The 15,654-nt window shown below is 41.3% G+C and overlaps 1 protein-coding gene across 1 annotated transcript; it reads right to left on the reverse strand.

The window, feature by feature from the left end:
* Positions 1 to 886: 886 nt before the first annotated feature.
* rab35b (RAB35, member RAS oncogene family b) lies at positions 887 to 13,769 on the reverse strand. The gene is made up of 6 exons (XM_084729175.1): positions 13,450 to 13,769; positions 9,882 to 9,932; positions 8,591 to 8,714; positions 2,467 to 2,591; positions 2,149 to 2,273; positions 887 to 1,115 (listed from the first exon to the last, which is right to left on the reverse strand). Exons 1-6 carry the CDS (start codon positions 13,499 to 13,501, stop codon positions 987 to 989), a joined length of 606 nt encoding a protein of 201 aa, XP_084585301.1. The 5' UTR covers positions 13,502 to 13,769; the 3' UTR covers positions 887 to 986.
* Between the last annotated feature and the right edge of the window lie 1,885 nt (positions 13,770 to 15,654).

Genomic DNA, 15,654 nt, shown 5'->3' on the forward strand with positions numbered 1-15,654 from the left:
AAGACTGCGGTGAACGGTGCTTTCAGAGCCGGACGTCCCAGAGCTCCAGGAGTGGTTCAACTGCTCTGCCGCACGTTAACAACAAAAAAAAAAAAAAAAAAAAAAAGGACAAAAAACGTAAAATCAATTATCGTTGGCTCAGCACTACTGGAGGTTAGAGGGGAGAGGGTGGGAAGCTTGGCAAAATATAGACAAAAAGAAAAAGAAAACATGAGAAGTCACCAGTTCTGTCCATCGGATTAGTTGCTATAGTCGTCTATCAATCATCATCATCATCATCATCATCATCATCATCTGTGTGATTTTTTTCCCCGTCAAGTCAAATAAAACAAAAATCTAGCAGTTCATGATCTGTTGGCGTGAGTTGTGGTGTCTGAAATGTTGAATCTGCAGGGAGGCTGTAAGACCTCCACTTTTCACTCAGACGCCTGCCCCCCCCCACTCCCCAACCCCCCCCCACCCCCCGCATCCCAACCAACCAAACATCCCCGCCCACCCACCCCTCCAAAATAAAACTAGAAAGAAACAAATAAATCCAGAGAGCCCTCCTTCTCGCCAGGCGCAGAGTCGGTCTGCCTCGACTCTGAATGTCCCGTGTGCAGTGGAATGAGAAGGAGAGATGAGATACTGATGGAGGAATACGGGGATATTGTGGATATAAATCGGAGCATTATGGCGGTCAGTTGTCAGCTTGCAGATCCTTTAAGAAAGGAGGACCTCAGGTCAATAGTGCCCATCTGCTGAATTCCAAATAAAACTTGATTTGACGTCTAATAAAATCTGTACATTTTTTTTGAAGTCTTCATGATTAGTTTGTCCAAAGGGGACATTTTTTTTCCATTTATTTATTTATTTTTTTTATCTTTCACTGTATATTTATTAAATCTTTATCTGCTCTTTAATTTAGATGCTCTGAGTCCCATCTTGTGTGTATGCATGTGTGAAGAAAAGACGCAGCCGGCCTTTCGTGGATGGCTTCGAGTTTGCTAGCAGCACTTTTTCTTTCGTTTACTGTTCCGGGTGAGTTTGACCACGTCGTTCTGTTGCTGCTGCTGCTGCTTGGCGAGCACCTCCTTCTTGGCTCTTAGCACTAGCTCCGTGATGCAGTTGAACATCTGCAGGAGGAACACAGAGCACAGTGATCAGTCAGACACATTACAAACATGAAACACAGCACAGAAAAGTAAACAGATCTTTTTTTAATTTCAATGCAGGAGGAGAAAAGGGAAGTCAGTTACAGTTAATTTTGCTTAGCCTGGCATCCATTACCTGGTAGCCAACTGGTTAATTTTTAAGAAGAAACAAACAAACAAAAAAGCTAAACAAAATGATGTTCTTATTATAGCTTTTATTCGTGAGAGCCGCCCAGCAGTTGACGATCAGAGCTAGCTAGTCTGCCAGGGCTAACTTTTTCAATATGCTTAGTCACAGTCGCTTTCAATCGCAAAACTCATTCTGGATCAAACTGATGTTGACTCTTTGAATTCCTCAACTTCTACAAGTAGCATCACATTGACATCGCACATCACGCTTTCTAGCAGCAACATGAACTTTGGCTGTGAGCCTTCTTAGGACATGGTAGCCTAGTACTTGTTCTTAATGTGGTACAGCATTGTACTAGTACTATTAGTGAACTGAAGAGTAGCATCACACAATTTACATTTGACTTTGTTGCCTTTCTGGAGGAAATGTTCCCACACCAAGCTTCATTTTTGGAGTGTGTGTATGCAAACTAACGTATGGACCGACATGTATAACCAGTCAAAAATAATGCTGTTGTTAACTGTGATTTCATTTGAGCCTTATGAAATGATTGGATGGGCTTATTACAGGCCTGTGACAGACACAGATATTGGATTTTTTTCTTTTTTTTGTCAGAGCATTTGTCAGGATATAAAGAGAATTTAAACCAATCTAAGAAAAAGCAAAACCTACTCTAGCTTTAAGGAACGGGCTGTACAATAAGACAGTGCACATTCAGCAGCCTGAGACAGCCTACTGATCAGCAGGTATTACAAAGCATTCAGACAGGATGCATAATTCAAGCTTTCAGCTGAGCTGCTCTGCATACCAGGCATGTCCCAGATACTGCTCCACACAAACACATCAGTCTGCAAATAGTCTGAAACAACAGAAACAATGAGTTACCTCTTCAACATTGATGTTCTCTTTTGCACTCGTCTCAAACAGGTTGATCCCCATCTGCTCTGCAAACTTCTGCGCGTCAGTCGTCTCGACCACCTTTGAGTTGGGGTCATCATTTTTATTTCCCACTGAAAATAGAAAATATCGCCAAGGTGACTCGATTGACTTGAGTCAAAGGAAAGTCGGGAACGATTCTTCACAGTGGCTGCAAATTTAACAGGCGTGCACTTGATTCAAGGGTGGTGTCTATTTTTAGCTAAAGGATGCCAAGGTGACAACAGTCCCAGGACTCTTTCTGAACAATGAAAGGGGCACACTCACCTAATATTCGGCACACATCATCACAGTTCTGGTTGATTTCATGTAGCCATCGTTTGACGTTGACGAAGGACTCGGCACTCGTGACGTCGTATACCACTATGACCCCATGCGTTCCCCTGTAGTATCTGAACATGCAGAGGGAGAGAGACACAGTCAGTCTTTGACATTAGGTAACTCTGTCAGTACTAGAAATTACAATTTGATGAAAATAAGTTACTCTTGTGTAGTGTCAGCTAAAAAACCTCAACACCATGTTGTGATTACAAGAGCATGAAAATTACTTAGCAAGCAAGTAGAGAAGTTCAGTTAGTTAAAAGTATGTTCATGTATGCTGCATACAGGTTGCAACGATAGTGCTGTACATCCATGTTGTTTATGTTGTTGTTCTTCTAGTTTTGCTGCTACTGAGTGAATACAGTTACAGTTTAACATAATAGATACAGCTCATTATCTTTACCAATGAACACAGCATTGAGCCCTTTCAAAATAAAGGACTGATAACCGTTTAATGGTAAGCAGAATGCCAATGACTGTCTTTCCTAGATTTTTAATTTAAGGCATTTCCAACTTGGCTTTATGAGCCACATGAAACCTTTCAGTGGGCCACATCCGGCCCCCAGGCTGTATTTTGCCCAGGTCTGGTATAAATAGCTGGCTAAAAGTTATGGATTTAAAGTAGAAATACACAGTAAAAAGTAATGGATAAATAGTAGCTAAAAGTACCGCATGGTTTAAGAGCCCAGCTTTTAACACTTCTAAGTGATAGGAGTACAAACGCAACCTGGCCTAGTCACTGACAATTCAATTGTACAAAAAAATATTGTATCACTATTACATTGACTTTTATATCATCAGTTGTTAAATGATATTACTGATTCAAATCAATTCAAATGGGCACTTCATGGAAGTACATCTGATTAAAAGGTTGGGGTAACCACTGAGGTAACTGGTGCTGATGTCCAGCAGGGAGAGACAAATCACAGTTTGGAGACACAATACTTAATCATCTTAATACTGTAAAAGGAAAAAATCCTCTATCGTGGCAAAATTATATGAAATGAGCAATGCCTCAGCAAGAGTGAAGATCTGGCTCTCTACCAAGACATCTGTCTAAACAGAGTCAATGAACTTTATCTTAAAGTGAGTGCACAGTCAATTTAAATGACTGATGCAATAATGCAACACTGAAATACATCAGCACAGAGTGTGTGACTGCTTGAGTAAAGGAGCAATGCACACAGAAGTAAGACCAGCACCTGTCCCGCACGGACGACTGAACCTGAATGTGACAGACAGTTCAACTGTAGACCTGCAGCCAAGCTTCAAACAGAGGGAGCATCCCCAGTGTGGCTACACTCACCAAACAAACACAAAGAGCCTTTTGTCAGGCTTACTGTGTGTGTATGTGTGTCAGTGTGTGTGTCTGGCGTGACAGCGTGGGGATACGGTGTTGTCTGAGCATGTCCCCAATGTCCAGCAGTAATGGGCCACCAGACAGCAGGGTGGATGTGTGTGTGTGTGTGTGTGTGTGTGTGTGTGTGTGCCCTCAGTACACATGAATAGTGACCCATAAACTACCAAACACACACACAGCAGGCATGTGGGGCCCAACCTGCAGTCACCTTTTCTGCAGTAAAACTCTGCACAAACAGGGTGATAAAACATTAATAAACTGGACTTCTCCCTCATAAAGCATAAATCAAGGAGCACTACAAGGAGTCAAAAGGTTTAAGGAGTTGACAAGGGATGGGTAGTAATGGATCACATGTAATACGGATCACGTAATCAGATTACAAAATAAATAAATAAATAAAATCTGGTCAGAATACGTTAAAATATGTGTAATTACATTATAGTTACACTGTCAAGGATAACCTGATTACATTTTTGATTTCATCTTTAAAATATGGCAAACTATTAAACCTTTTTAATGATAAACAACACTTGATTAATTCATGACACAAAGGTTTCCTAAATTGAGCTGCATTTTATTTGCATTGAAAATGTTCTGATATGTTTAAAAAGAAAAAAAAAAAGTATTTGTGGAACTCAAATTTTTGTGGCTGCATCCAGTTTTTAGTATAAGGTGCAATACTTTTGATGTTTGATTCTGAAGCAATCCAAAAATATTTTGATTTGTTTCAGACATGTTTTTGTAATCCAATGAATTATGTTACTATTTTCAAAAACTGCCAATCTAATTTGTAATCAGTAACTAACTAAATTTCACAGTAATCTAACCCAAACAGTGGCGCTGACCACATCACCAGTCGACCCTGGTTCATGTACAGCTGGGGATATTTGTTGTATCTCTCTTGCACCTTGTTTCCTGTCTGCTTGTTAATTCTAATTTTGTTGTGTTAATTCTTCCTTTTTTATAAATACATATAAAGCCATTGGGCCTCATAACACTGCAAATGATCCGCCTGTGCATATTTGAGTGCACATGCATGAGAGTTGTAAATTAGCATAATTAACGCCCCAATAATACAAGGCTACGCTTTCTGCTCCATATGTTATTGAGTGTTCATACATGAAAATGGTGGTAAAAAGAAGAACTTTACGAGTTCTGACACTTATGTTCTGCTTTCAGTGGTCCATAAAGAAAGATCTGTCACTACAACAGCATTAACTGTGGAGTTAAAGCAGAGGAACAGGAAAGACAAGTACTGTTAATGCTGTGTTACCTGAGGGTCGGACTGTCACTGAAATAAGGAAGAAATGGCTCAATATGAGAATGGCTTTAAAGGAGGAGGTGGTCAAGGTAAAGTCTCATTCACAGAGATGGACAAAAAGTATGCCATGATATTTGAACATATATTTATTTTACTTATTAGATTGCAACAGAGGGTGTTCCCCTGAGCAGAGATGTGAAGATAAGACCTGACAGTAGGTAAGCTCAAATATTATAATTAAAAATACAAAGTCAAACAGGATAATGTTCACATAATTTAGATAAACTTTAAGTTGCTTCAAACTGATGAAATATGCAATCATTACTGAAAAACCTATGTTTGGATAACAGCAGAACTAAATGCATGATTCTTATGACAGGTGTGGGGTACTCGTAAAATTGTGTTTGTATCTGAGGGAAAATCTGTACATACGAGTGGTTCTTGCATGAGTTCAAATTGTTTTGTGTTGTATTAACTCTGAAGTGACCAGAACCAAGGTGGGACTTGAAAAGTCTTGATTTGGGCGTGAGGCTGATGGCAGCGGTGGTGAGCCACAGGCACACAGCCCAAAGCTCTGACAAATGGCTCCCACCCCAGGCTCACTCTGTCCGAGTGGACTAAGTAGATCTCTGCTCATGATCCAGCTCCGCAAATTCGTTTAGGACCTAATGAGGCACCACACCACTCATACTGGAGCACAGTGAACAATCAGCCAGAATGGGCAGCCTTCTCAGCGGAGGGATTTCTGCGGAACGACTGGCAGCCGTGCTCCAAACTAGGACGGTCATGTTCCTCGGGGGCTGAGGCGTCAGCACTGCGGAGGATTTCAAGTTTCCTAGATGTGTTTGGTGTTGTGATCGTCCTCACTACAGTGGTTCTTATACATAATAACAGCTATCAAACATGCCCTCTTGACCTTGTTCAGGACAGAACTCTCATGGGCAGGAAAAGCGACAGTGTAATAACCCTGTCTGCTTCAAAGTCAAACAGATGACTGCAGTCTGAGCTGTAGGTCACATCAATGTAGTTTCTATCAGAGCTGCTTGGACGCTGCCTCCTCAAACAGTGAGAGCAGCTGCACATTTATGCACAGCTCTCATTTATCACACACTGGGTGTCAATTCTATACTCTGATGTCAAGCCAGTCTGTGTAAATTGCATGGTAATTGAACGGCAAGACCATATTTCAGCAGAGCATTTACAAAGAAAAAAAATGACGGGTTTGACGGCTGGCATTAGCGCGAGACACTGAAGACAGGAGTAATTGGCTGTCAGACACACCGAGGGACACTCAGGTAAAGAGGACAGACAACAACAGTAGCAGCAATCCTACTGCAGTATAGTCAATGAGGTGCAGCTAACAGGAAGACTGCTTTAAAGCTGCTAATAATAAATATTTTCATATTAACAATGGATCAGCAGAGTGTGTCATGTGAAAGCGGTCACTCATAGTAACAAACGCAGAAAATTATCCCCCAGCGCTGCAGCTCCTCTCAGCTCTACAGAGCTTTAAGGCATCTTTCAGCTCCTTGTTTTATTTTATTTTATTGGCCATTACGTTGGTTTTATCAGTGTTTTTCCTCACAAGCTGTGCAATATGGCAAAAAAAACAAAAAAACAAAACTCAAATTGCGATTATTTTGACTGAAATTGTGACTGTGATTAGTGCCAATGATCAAGAACAAAATTTACTTCTACTACCTACTGCTTATCTTGATAAACCAGCTCCTAATAATCGCAGAACAGTAATGAATGGTTCACATTTTCTTTTGCCAGTTTACTTAAAATTCCGCTACAATCTGTGATACATTGTGCTAGAAACAGAGCTAGTATTAACAGTTTTCTGCTAGAGAATTATTCCCTGGGTAAACGTTTTATCAAGAGTAACAGGGACATACAACTACCACTACTACTACTACTATTGTAAGTAGTAGTTTTAGGAGGAGTAGTAGGGGTTACAACGTTGTAACAGCATTCATTATGGATACAATTTAATGTCAAAAACGTCCCCCTGAAAACATTTTAAATATTTGAAGATCACATTCATTTTGCATTAACTAGCTCTTCTTGGCCACAGATGCAGAAACCGTCACCTGGAGGGTAACAACTACTGCTCTGTCTTCCACTGACCCATTAAGAGCTCACACAAATGTGATGTAATCCAGTTTTATTCTTTCTTGCTGTGCTGTGAGCCGCAGGAGTCGAGGCAAATGATGCAGTGTTTTTTTGAAAGCTTGCCCATCTGACAGGGAAAGTGTTTCCATTCACGAGGAGCGAGCAGCTGCTGGATTTGTGTTGTGACTCAGCTGAGGCAAAACTGAACAGATAGTAATAAAAATTAAGATTTAGCAGATCTAGCTCACAGAGCTTGTGCTGGACACATGTTTCACATCTGTATTTCTTACCAGTGGGAACCACTGATCTTGTGTTGCAACACAACATAATAATAATGTGGGCTGATTAAAGCCTGGATGCCAGCGTGAGAAAATCCAGTGAGTTTGAGTCCTGGATTTAAAGGATAAAACTAGCGTTCTTGTATCTTTTTATTATCATCATCAACATTCACCTGGGCAGCCCAAAAGCAACAATTAGTCCTACAAACAAGTATTGGCTGTGTAGCGTGACATAGCTTATGTCTATACCATAAAACTTAAATCCATCCTCTATTAAAGGGATAGTTCAGGTTATCTGATGTTGGGTTGCATGAGGTACTTATCAAAAATCAGTAAATTACCTACAGCGCATTCCAGCTGCATGTCCCTAGTTTGAAGACTTCAAATCAAACCAGCCAAACTCCATGTGTGAAATCAATAATTTTACCTTGCAGAACAAGAGAGTTGCTGTTCTACTGCTGTCTTAATCTGTTACTTGTTATTATTGGCAGCGGTAAACCAGCAGCAGGAGTTTAGTTGGTTTGGAGAGAGTGACATTAGGCTTATATAACTGTGTTTTAATAGTTTTTCTGCTGCAACAGAGTCCCATTCCACAGACACATAAGGTACATCAGGCTGAAGGCTAAAGTAAACAAACAATACTTGGTGGTTTTTGGTCTGTTGTAAATAAAAAGATGAAACGAATACTTAAACAAGGTGTTGAGACTCTGCTCTAGAACGGCGTGAACGCACAGCTGCATGGATGCTACATCAGTGTAGCACGAACTACAAGCAAAAGAGGCTAAAGACGCCCAGCCCTCGCCATCATGTAGCCCTCCAGTACGAGGCCAGGAGCCTCCCTCTCACATCTGTAATTAGGATCTGTGGGGAATTCCACCCAGTTTCACAGAGCTGCAGCACCGACTCATTTTAGTTGTCGACAAACTGCTTCCTCAAATAATACTCTAATCTGAGGACCACAAAGACATGTTGTTGGTTTCAGATTCAACTTCTGAAATGAAAATGACGGGCTTCACCTGAAAGCCCCATGTAAATGTGCGTGTGACATGTACTCACGTGGAGGTGATGGTACGGAAGCGCTCCTGCCCTGCTGTATCCCAGATCTGTAGCTTCACCTTCTCCCCATTGATTTCCACTGTCCGGATCTTAAAGTCCACGCCGATTGTGGTGATATAGCTACCTGCAAACACACACAATGACACAAAATCGTGTTAATGACCAACAACAGCAAAGTTTTGAAATGACGCTACTGTGGGTAAAAGGTTGAACCACAGACCTGAAAACAGATCTATCATGATACCGGAAGTCAAAACTTTGATACTTGTATCTTTGGATATCACGGCAAAAAGAAAGAAAAAGTTTTAGGAAAACAAAAAAGAAAAATATCCTTCTCTTTTATAACCAATCTTCACACAGTGCTGGTACAGAAAGTCATGGAACACTTTCTGGTTTTGCTGCAAGCTAAGTTTCAAGCAGGACAATAAAGACTGAACTGAACTGAACTGAGATCATTTATTAGTAGCTTCTGGACTTTTGATACTGTGATTAGGGCTGCATGCTATTTGATTTTTGCCAATATCTTCCAAATCATTTTAGCTGCTTGCAGATACCAAAATATGCACATATTTTTTTTCACCTTATTGCAGAGAACCTCACATCTCTCTCATGGTGGAATTAGAATATTATTATGCCAACTATTAGCATGATTAGGGCTGCAACTAATGTTTATTTTCATAATCTCAATTAATCAATTAGTTGTTTTATCCACAGAATGTCAGGAAATGGAGAAAAATGTCAATCAGTGTTTCCTAAAGCCCAAGATTATGCCCTCAGATGTCTTTTTTGACCACAACATTACAATATTCATTTTTTCTGTCATAGAAGACAAAAAAATCCCCAGAAAATATTCACATTTCTAAGACGCTGAAATTAGAGTTTGGACATTTTATATCAAAAAGTGACTCAAAATGATTAATCGATTATCAAAGCAGTTGGCAATTAATTTAAGTCCATTAATAATAGATTACTCAATTAATCCTTGTAGCTCTAATCACAACGACCCACAAGCAGATGTGGACATAAAATATAATCAGTCAATCAAAGTTTTTCTCTTTGATCTTTACAAATTCATCATAATGATCAGGACAACAGCTCCGGGCCAGTGTTGAAGGAATGTGATCTGGCTCTTTCACACATGGCCGACATTTCATTTTAAAGCCTTTATCTGCCAATACAGATGATGGGCTGGTTAATATTGTGCTTCCCTAACTGTGATTAATGGTTACTGTATTGCTTTAAACAAGTGGTATTGAAAAAATATTGATGCATCTATTTCTGACAAACTTACCTGAAAATGTGTTGTCTGCAAATCGCAGGAGGAGACTGCTCTTCCCCACTCCTGAGGAAGAAACACAAGCACAGGATGAGGTTTTGAGCATGACAGGTTTCCAACATAAGAGAAAAGGGCACATTCTTTAAAATATTTGAATTAAAGCTTTCAGATTTTCTGAGAACAAACATGTTGAGTGTTTGGTAGGTTCTGTGCAACACAAAATGACAAGCCCTCCATGGAGTTTTGGTTTCTAATAAATAACCAAGAGTCGTGACCACATGATGGCTGAAAACCGAAAACAAGACGTCGCCCTGAACAGTCATTCTAACCCTTGTGTACCTAAAGATTTAGTTCTTCAAGATCTACAGACAAAGTTGTACCCGTTGCACAGCCTACAGGGTGAGGGATTTGAGGTAATAAAGGTTGCTCCCTACATGTTGACGTAAAACATTTTGATGAGGCTTAAGTTGAACCTACAGAGGCTTACTCAATGCAACAGAACAAACAACAGCAGCTGCAAAGGCTTGCGTCAAACCCACAGAGGTAAGACATCAAATGGAACAAATATATTTATCTGGGATCCTAAAATTATCGTGCATAATAAAAAACTTTTAGGAATAAATAACAGATGACAGGAGAGGAGAAAGCAGAGGGAGAGGAGGAGTGGGAATAAAATATGAAGACACATGAGATGGACAGGTTTTGTATCTTCAACAGATCACTTGTCAGGTTTTAGCTGGAAGTTAGGAAGTGACTCTGCTGCCCGGCAGCCTAGGGTGGGACTCAACCTACAGGCCCCGTGACTTAGCCTACCTATTGTGTTATTGTCATCTCATGTTTGATTGGTCCCAACATAAAAGCTCTCAGGTTCCTGTGGGCTCCACTCTACACAGTTTTGTTCAAACAAACAATAACCGAAGCTTCAAAGCAGGCAAGAGATCATCATCTTTTTGAAGCTTTAATATTCTTTGCCTTCCTGCTGTCTAGCCAAAAAACTAACATCTCCATCAGACTTTAAATTCCTTACAGTGTAAAACCCTTCTTGACATTTACATTTTCACCTTTCAAGGCCTAGAACTTGTGAATATAGTTAACACAACTGAGCTTGTGTCAACCTACTCTCCATGAGCAGATACTTCATGTGCATGTCCCACTGTGACAGGCCAGAGGCTGAACAAGTCCAGCTAAGTGAGGAGGATCCAGCGTGTGGAATGTCTGACTCTCAGCAGCCAAGGAGGGGCAGAGGTCAGAGCATCCTTTCCGATATAATCTCTGTGCAGCACGAAAGACAGTTGTACGTCCATGCTGCAGCTGAGGGGGGACACTGGTCTCTGTGTGTGAGTGGCAGTGAAGGGCTTGCTGTGCTGCCTTGCCCTCTACTGTGAGCAGACAGCTGATGGGGTAGTGCCAGGATCGGGGCTGTCAATGAATGCAAAGATCATTGCCCCACAAAGAAGTCCCGCAGGGTGGAGCCGCATTAAAAAGTTTTCACTCTAACGGACAGATAAAAGAGGAGCGGTCTTGCAATCAGTTGTATGCAGATTGATACATCTGTTTTGTGATGTTGTGTGCCATGAGTTTTACCAACAAATAAATAGTAAAGAAGCTAAACACAAATAACATAACCAGTTATAGTTAGTAGTTTTGAACCTGAGCATCTTGGTGAACAGATAATGCTATTTATCGTCTAGATTGTTTTACACATCTGAAAAAATCCTGACCCTGTTAGTCAAGATAATCAACAGACTTTGTTGTGAGCAGTTTCATGTAGGAACTATTTTCTTTCTACTATACGACAACCATATCACCGCACAGAAGGAAGCGTGCATCTACTCACAAATGAAAGCACTGTGAGAGCGTGGGATGTAAACATTAATGCCATCCTCCTCGGCTAAGCTGTGATCTCTCCTCCATAAGTAGATGCACAGTTCCCTCTGCGTGGTGACAGCAAGTGTAGTTTGGTAGAAAGAAAACAGATCCTACATGAAACTACTCACAATAACCAGCACCACAAGCGGAGTGCTATCTAGTTCTCACACCACACCAAATCAATCTACAGGGATTTTCAAAGTCTGAGACTGTGAGCCTTTCCAGAGAGAAAGCTTGAAAAAGGCAACCCCCGCCCCCCAGCTTGCTTTCTTAGTTTCGGTTAATTCTTGGTTGTATAGGGGATCATTCTTATGCTATTTGATCTCACAGACACTCAACAATTAAACCAGACTCTTAAGACTACACCAAATACATCAAAAAAGGTCTGTCCAAAGGCATTTATTAGTTTCTGGCTCTGGGGAAGTGGGAAAAACAGTAACACTGCCCAAAACTGTATCCCTAAACTCTGTCTTTAACCAAATAATACATCTTTAGGATATTCTATGTGATCTCTTTTTGATAAATAGCATAAAAATGATCAGTTTTGCGTAACAATTTTCATGTTCACTGAAAAATCTACTACAAATGTGGTGATGTGATATGAGGTCTTTATCAAGCAAACATGTTTTCTTTTATCTGGAGAACAAGATATTTAGGCCAGGTCCTCTATGCAATACTACAGTACTTCATTATAGTGCTAATTTGGTTCTGGTTCTGCAATTTGGATATTGCACTTGGCCATATTGTGATTTTATTGCAATTGCGATTAGTTGTGTAGCCCTAGTTTGGACCTCCCCTGGGGAAACCCATTGCCCAAATTGAAACCTTCTGCTTAAGCTCTACAAGCCAGAGGAAACATGTATTTTTGATTTTGGGGTGAACTGTCCCTTTAAATAAATAATTAATTAAGTAGCTAAACACAGCTAAGATAATCACATAGTCAGTCGTGTGTAAACCTCCGCATCTTGGCTGACAGATGTAGTTACTTTATTAAGTGATACTACAGATGATATTAACCACTTTGTTAGTCTCACTTCACTATACTTTGGCTGGATGCAAACCAGACTGCAGTGCAGCATTCCTCCACTATTAAGCAGCTAGCACTATCATGCTAGCCAGCTAGCTAAATAACAAAACGCATTTCAACAACTTAACATTACTTAGTTGACTTAACAATGTAGGGCAAACATGAGAAGCTATTTTTAGCTCATGCAGACAGACCCCCAACTTGTTTGAATATTAGCTTGTCAGCTAACGTTAGCTAACAGTTAGCGTTAGCTACATAACCAAACTTCCAGCTAGCTAACACAGCTAACATGAGAGACAAACTAGAGGCCAAATTAAAGAAACATGGGAACCCCTGTGCAGTTATTGGGCTTACGGTGTGTGTTTTGCTGCGGAGCTAAAACAAGTGTGTTCTCATATGTGAGGATAAGGCTAGAAAATCTTCGAGAGATCTGGAGGCGATATCCGGCCTGATCGGCTGACATGCCCAGCCCGGACAGACACACAACCTCCGCCCTGTCACCGCCACACAAATATGGCGGATGTGTACATTTCACCAATCATTCTGCATGAACAAAATATAAACTAATACGTTATAAACGCATGATAGTAGTACACTGCGTATGAGGACTTGCATTTCCTCCTCTCCCCTTGTAAAAAAAACACAGCTGGGCCCACTTCCCGTCCCGCATCCCCGGCGTCGGCTTACCGCTGTCACCGATGATGAGCAGCTTGAAGAGGTAATCGTAGTCCCTGGCCATGCCGGTAGCTGGTGGCTCACCCCCGCCTTGTGCCGCTTCTTCGCTCGCTTTGCTGTCCGACCCCCTCGGCTCGTAAAAAAATTCTCCAGCCCCCAGAACCCCTGATTTAAAAAAAACGTCCACTACCGATGCTACAAAGTGTTAGCCCCCCCGAGCCGGCGGCGTTTTTCTCGGGGTTTCGCGGCGTCAGCAATCCTCTCCCTCCGCTGCAAACAGCCGGAAACTCCGCTTCCTTCTCTGGTGGAGCTGCTGCACCCAACTCTGAGCGAGCCGGCCTCACTGCGCAGGCTCCGGCTACAGCACAGCCGTCCCATCCCATTCATGAACACCACACTCATGCTACGAGAAGGGCAGGAGAGTCGGTGTGCCACAACAACTACAAGCAGGGTCCAGTAAATGGCAGGATCATTCACATTTCTTTAAAAATAATCTAGACAACATAAATTACACTATATATATACACTGATACCCACCAACTCTGTGATATGGCAAACTCACTCCATCGCTCTAACAACATTTATTACATTACTGGTGCCACAAAGAAAATGGTTAATATGTCCAAGCAACATCAAAAACATTTGAAACCTTTTCCTTCAGGGTCACTCCAGTGATGATGGTGCTTTTAGGGCCCAAAACAAAATGGGGGGACTTCATATAGGAAGGTGACAGGGCTACAATTCCTCACAGTGCCCCTACATAAAAAATGATTAGCCACAACATTAAAACCTCTGACTGGTTAAGTGAATAATATTGATCATTTCATTACAAATAGCATCTGTCAGCCAGTGAGATATATCAGATAGTAGGTGAACAGTCAGTGCTTGAAGTTGATGTGTTGGAAGCAGAAAAAATAGCAAATGTAAAGATCAGGGCAACTTTACAATGGCCAGACTGTGATGGTTAGACGACTGGGTTACATCATCTCCAAACCAGCAGGTCTTGTGGGTTGTTCTTGGTATGTGTGGTTAGGATTAACCCAAAATGGTCCAAGAAAGCAACAGGGTCATGGGTGCCCAAAGCTCATTGATTGGGATGGGGAGCGAAGGCTAGCCTGTCTAGTCCAATCTCATGGAAAAAGTTAATGCTGGCTATGATAGAGAGGTGCAAGAACACACTGTGCATTGCAGCTTGCTGTGCAGGGTGGCCATGCTGGCCCCGTCCCCTGCTGAAAGCACCTTCAATGGGTACATGAGCATCAAAACTCGACGATGAAGCAATGGAAGAAGGTGGCCTAATGTTAAAATACTAGGCAGGTGGTTTTTAGGTTGTGGCTGAATCGTGTATAAAATACATTTGAAACCTTTCCTTCAGGATCACTCCAATGGTGATGGTGCTTTTAGAACCCATAACAAGATGGGGGGCTTAAAACAGCAAAGGTAACACTCCAGGGGGGCTGCAATGGTCACAATGGCCCTGCATTTATGTGGTTTGTCTGCATATAATTCCTTACATGTACTGACATCTGAAAAAAATGCCAGCAGGTAGTGTGCATAGAAATCTGTGGAGGTAAAATGTGTGAAAATCTCATAGGCCCTTTCCACCAACATGGAGCTGGCCCTGTTCTGGTTCAATAGGCCCTTTTAAACCAAATAAGCTCCATTTCTTGAATCAGTTCCGTTCAAGATCCTTGGAATCTTTGTGTTATTGATTGAACCAGCCCACATTTCCAACAGTTTCAAGGTGAACCATTGTAATCAAGGATGTCAACAACAGAGGGCCTTGCATAACGCACAACATCCTGAAGAATATGACACGCCCACTTTGGTTCCCAAGGAAAACCTACAATGTTCTGATTTCAGCTGGTAACCAACTTTAAAAGTTCCGAACCAGTTTGTTTTTGATGGAAATGGTCATAACCGTTCAAAATTAGGTGCTTGAACCAGAACGAGGCCAGTTGCATGTTGTTTCCATGGTGGAAAAGGCCTACTCTGAGCAGGGACCAAAATTAGCACATCATCAGCCAAATAATGGGAAAATATGCAAGAGACTGGTAGATTTGCTTTACTCAACATCCAAAAATAAATAATCAAGTGAGTGAATGGTAAAATTCAAACATTCCCTGACTAGCCATTTGGCCAGTGGACAAAATAGTTCATTTTGGACCCTTGTTTTTTGAGCGTTTCCACCAAACTATTGGTTCAGTACCCGAAAAG

This window comes from Lutjanus erythropterus, chromosome 10, assembly GCF_056507025.1.
Source record: "Lutjanus erythropterus isolate fLutEry1 chromosome 10, fLutEry1.hap2, whole genome shotgun sequence".
Classification (NCBI taxonomy): Eukaryota; Metazoa; Chordata; class Actinopteri; order Lutjaniformes; family Lutjanidae; genus Lutjanus; species Lutjanus erythropterus.

Excerpts from the sequence above, each read along its gene's own strand:
- rab35b (XM_084729175.1), bottom strand. The coding sequence starts at position 13,501 with ATGGCCAGGGACTACGATTACCTCTTCAAGCTGCTCATCATCGGTGAC. Across the intron at positions 2,592-8,590 it reads TTCCGTACCATCACCTCCAC|ATACTACAGGGGAACGCATG; the intron begins GTGAGTACATGT and ends CTGCATGTTCAG. Across the intron at positions 1,116-2,148 it reads AGAACATCAATGTTGAAGAG|ATGTTCAACTGCATCACGGA; the intron begins GTAACTCATTGT and ends TTCCTCCTGCAG.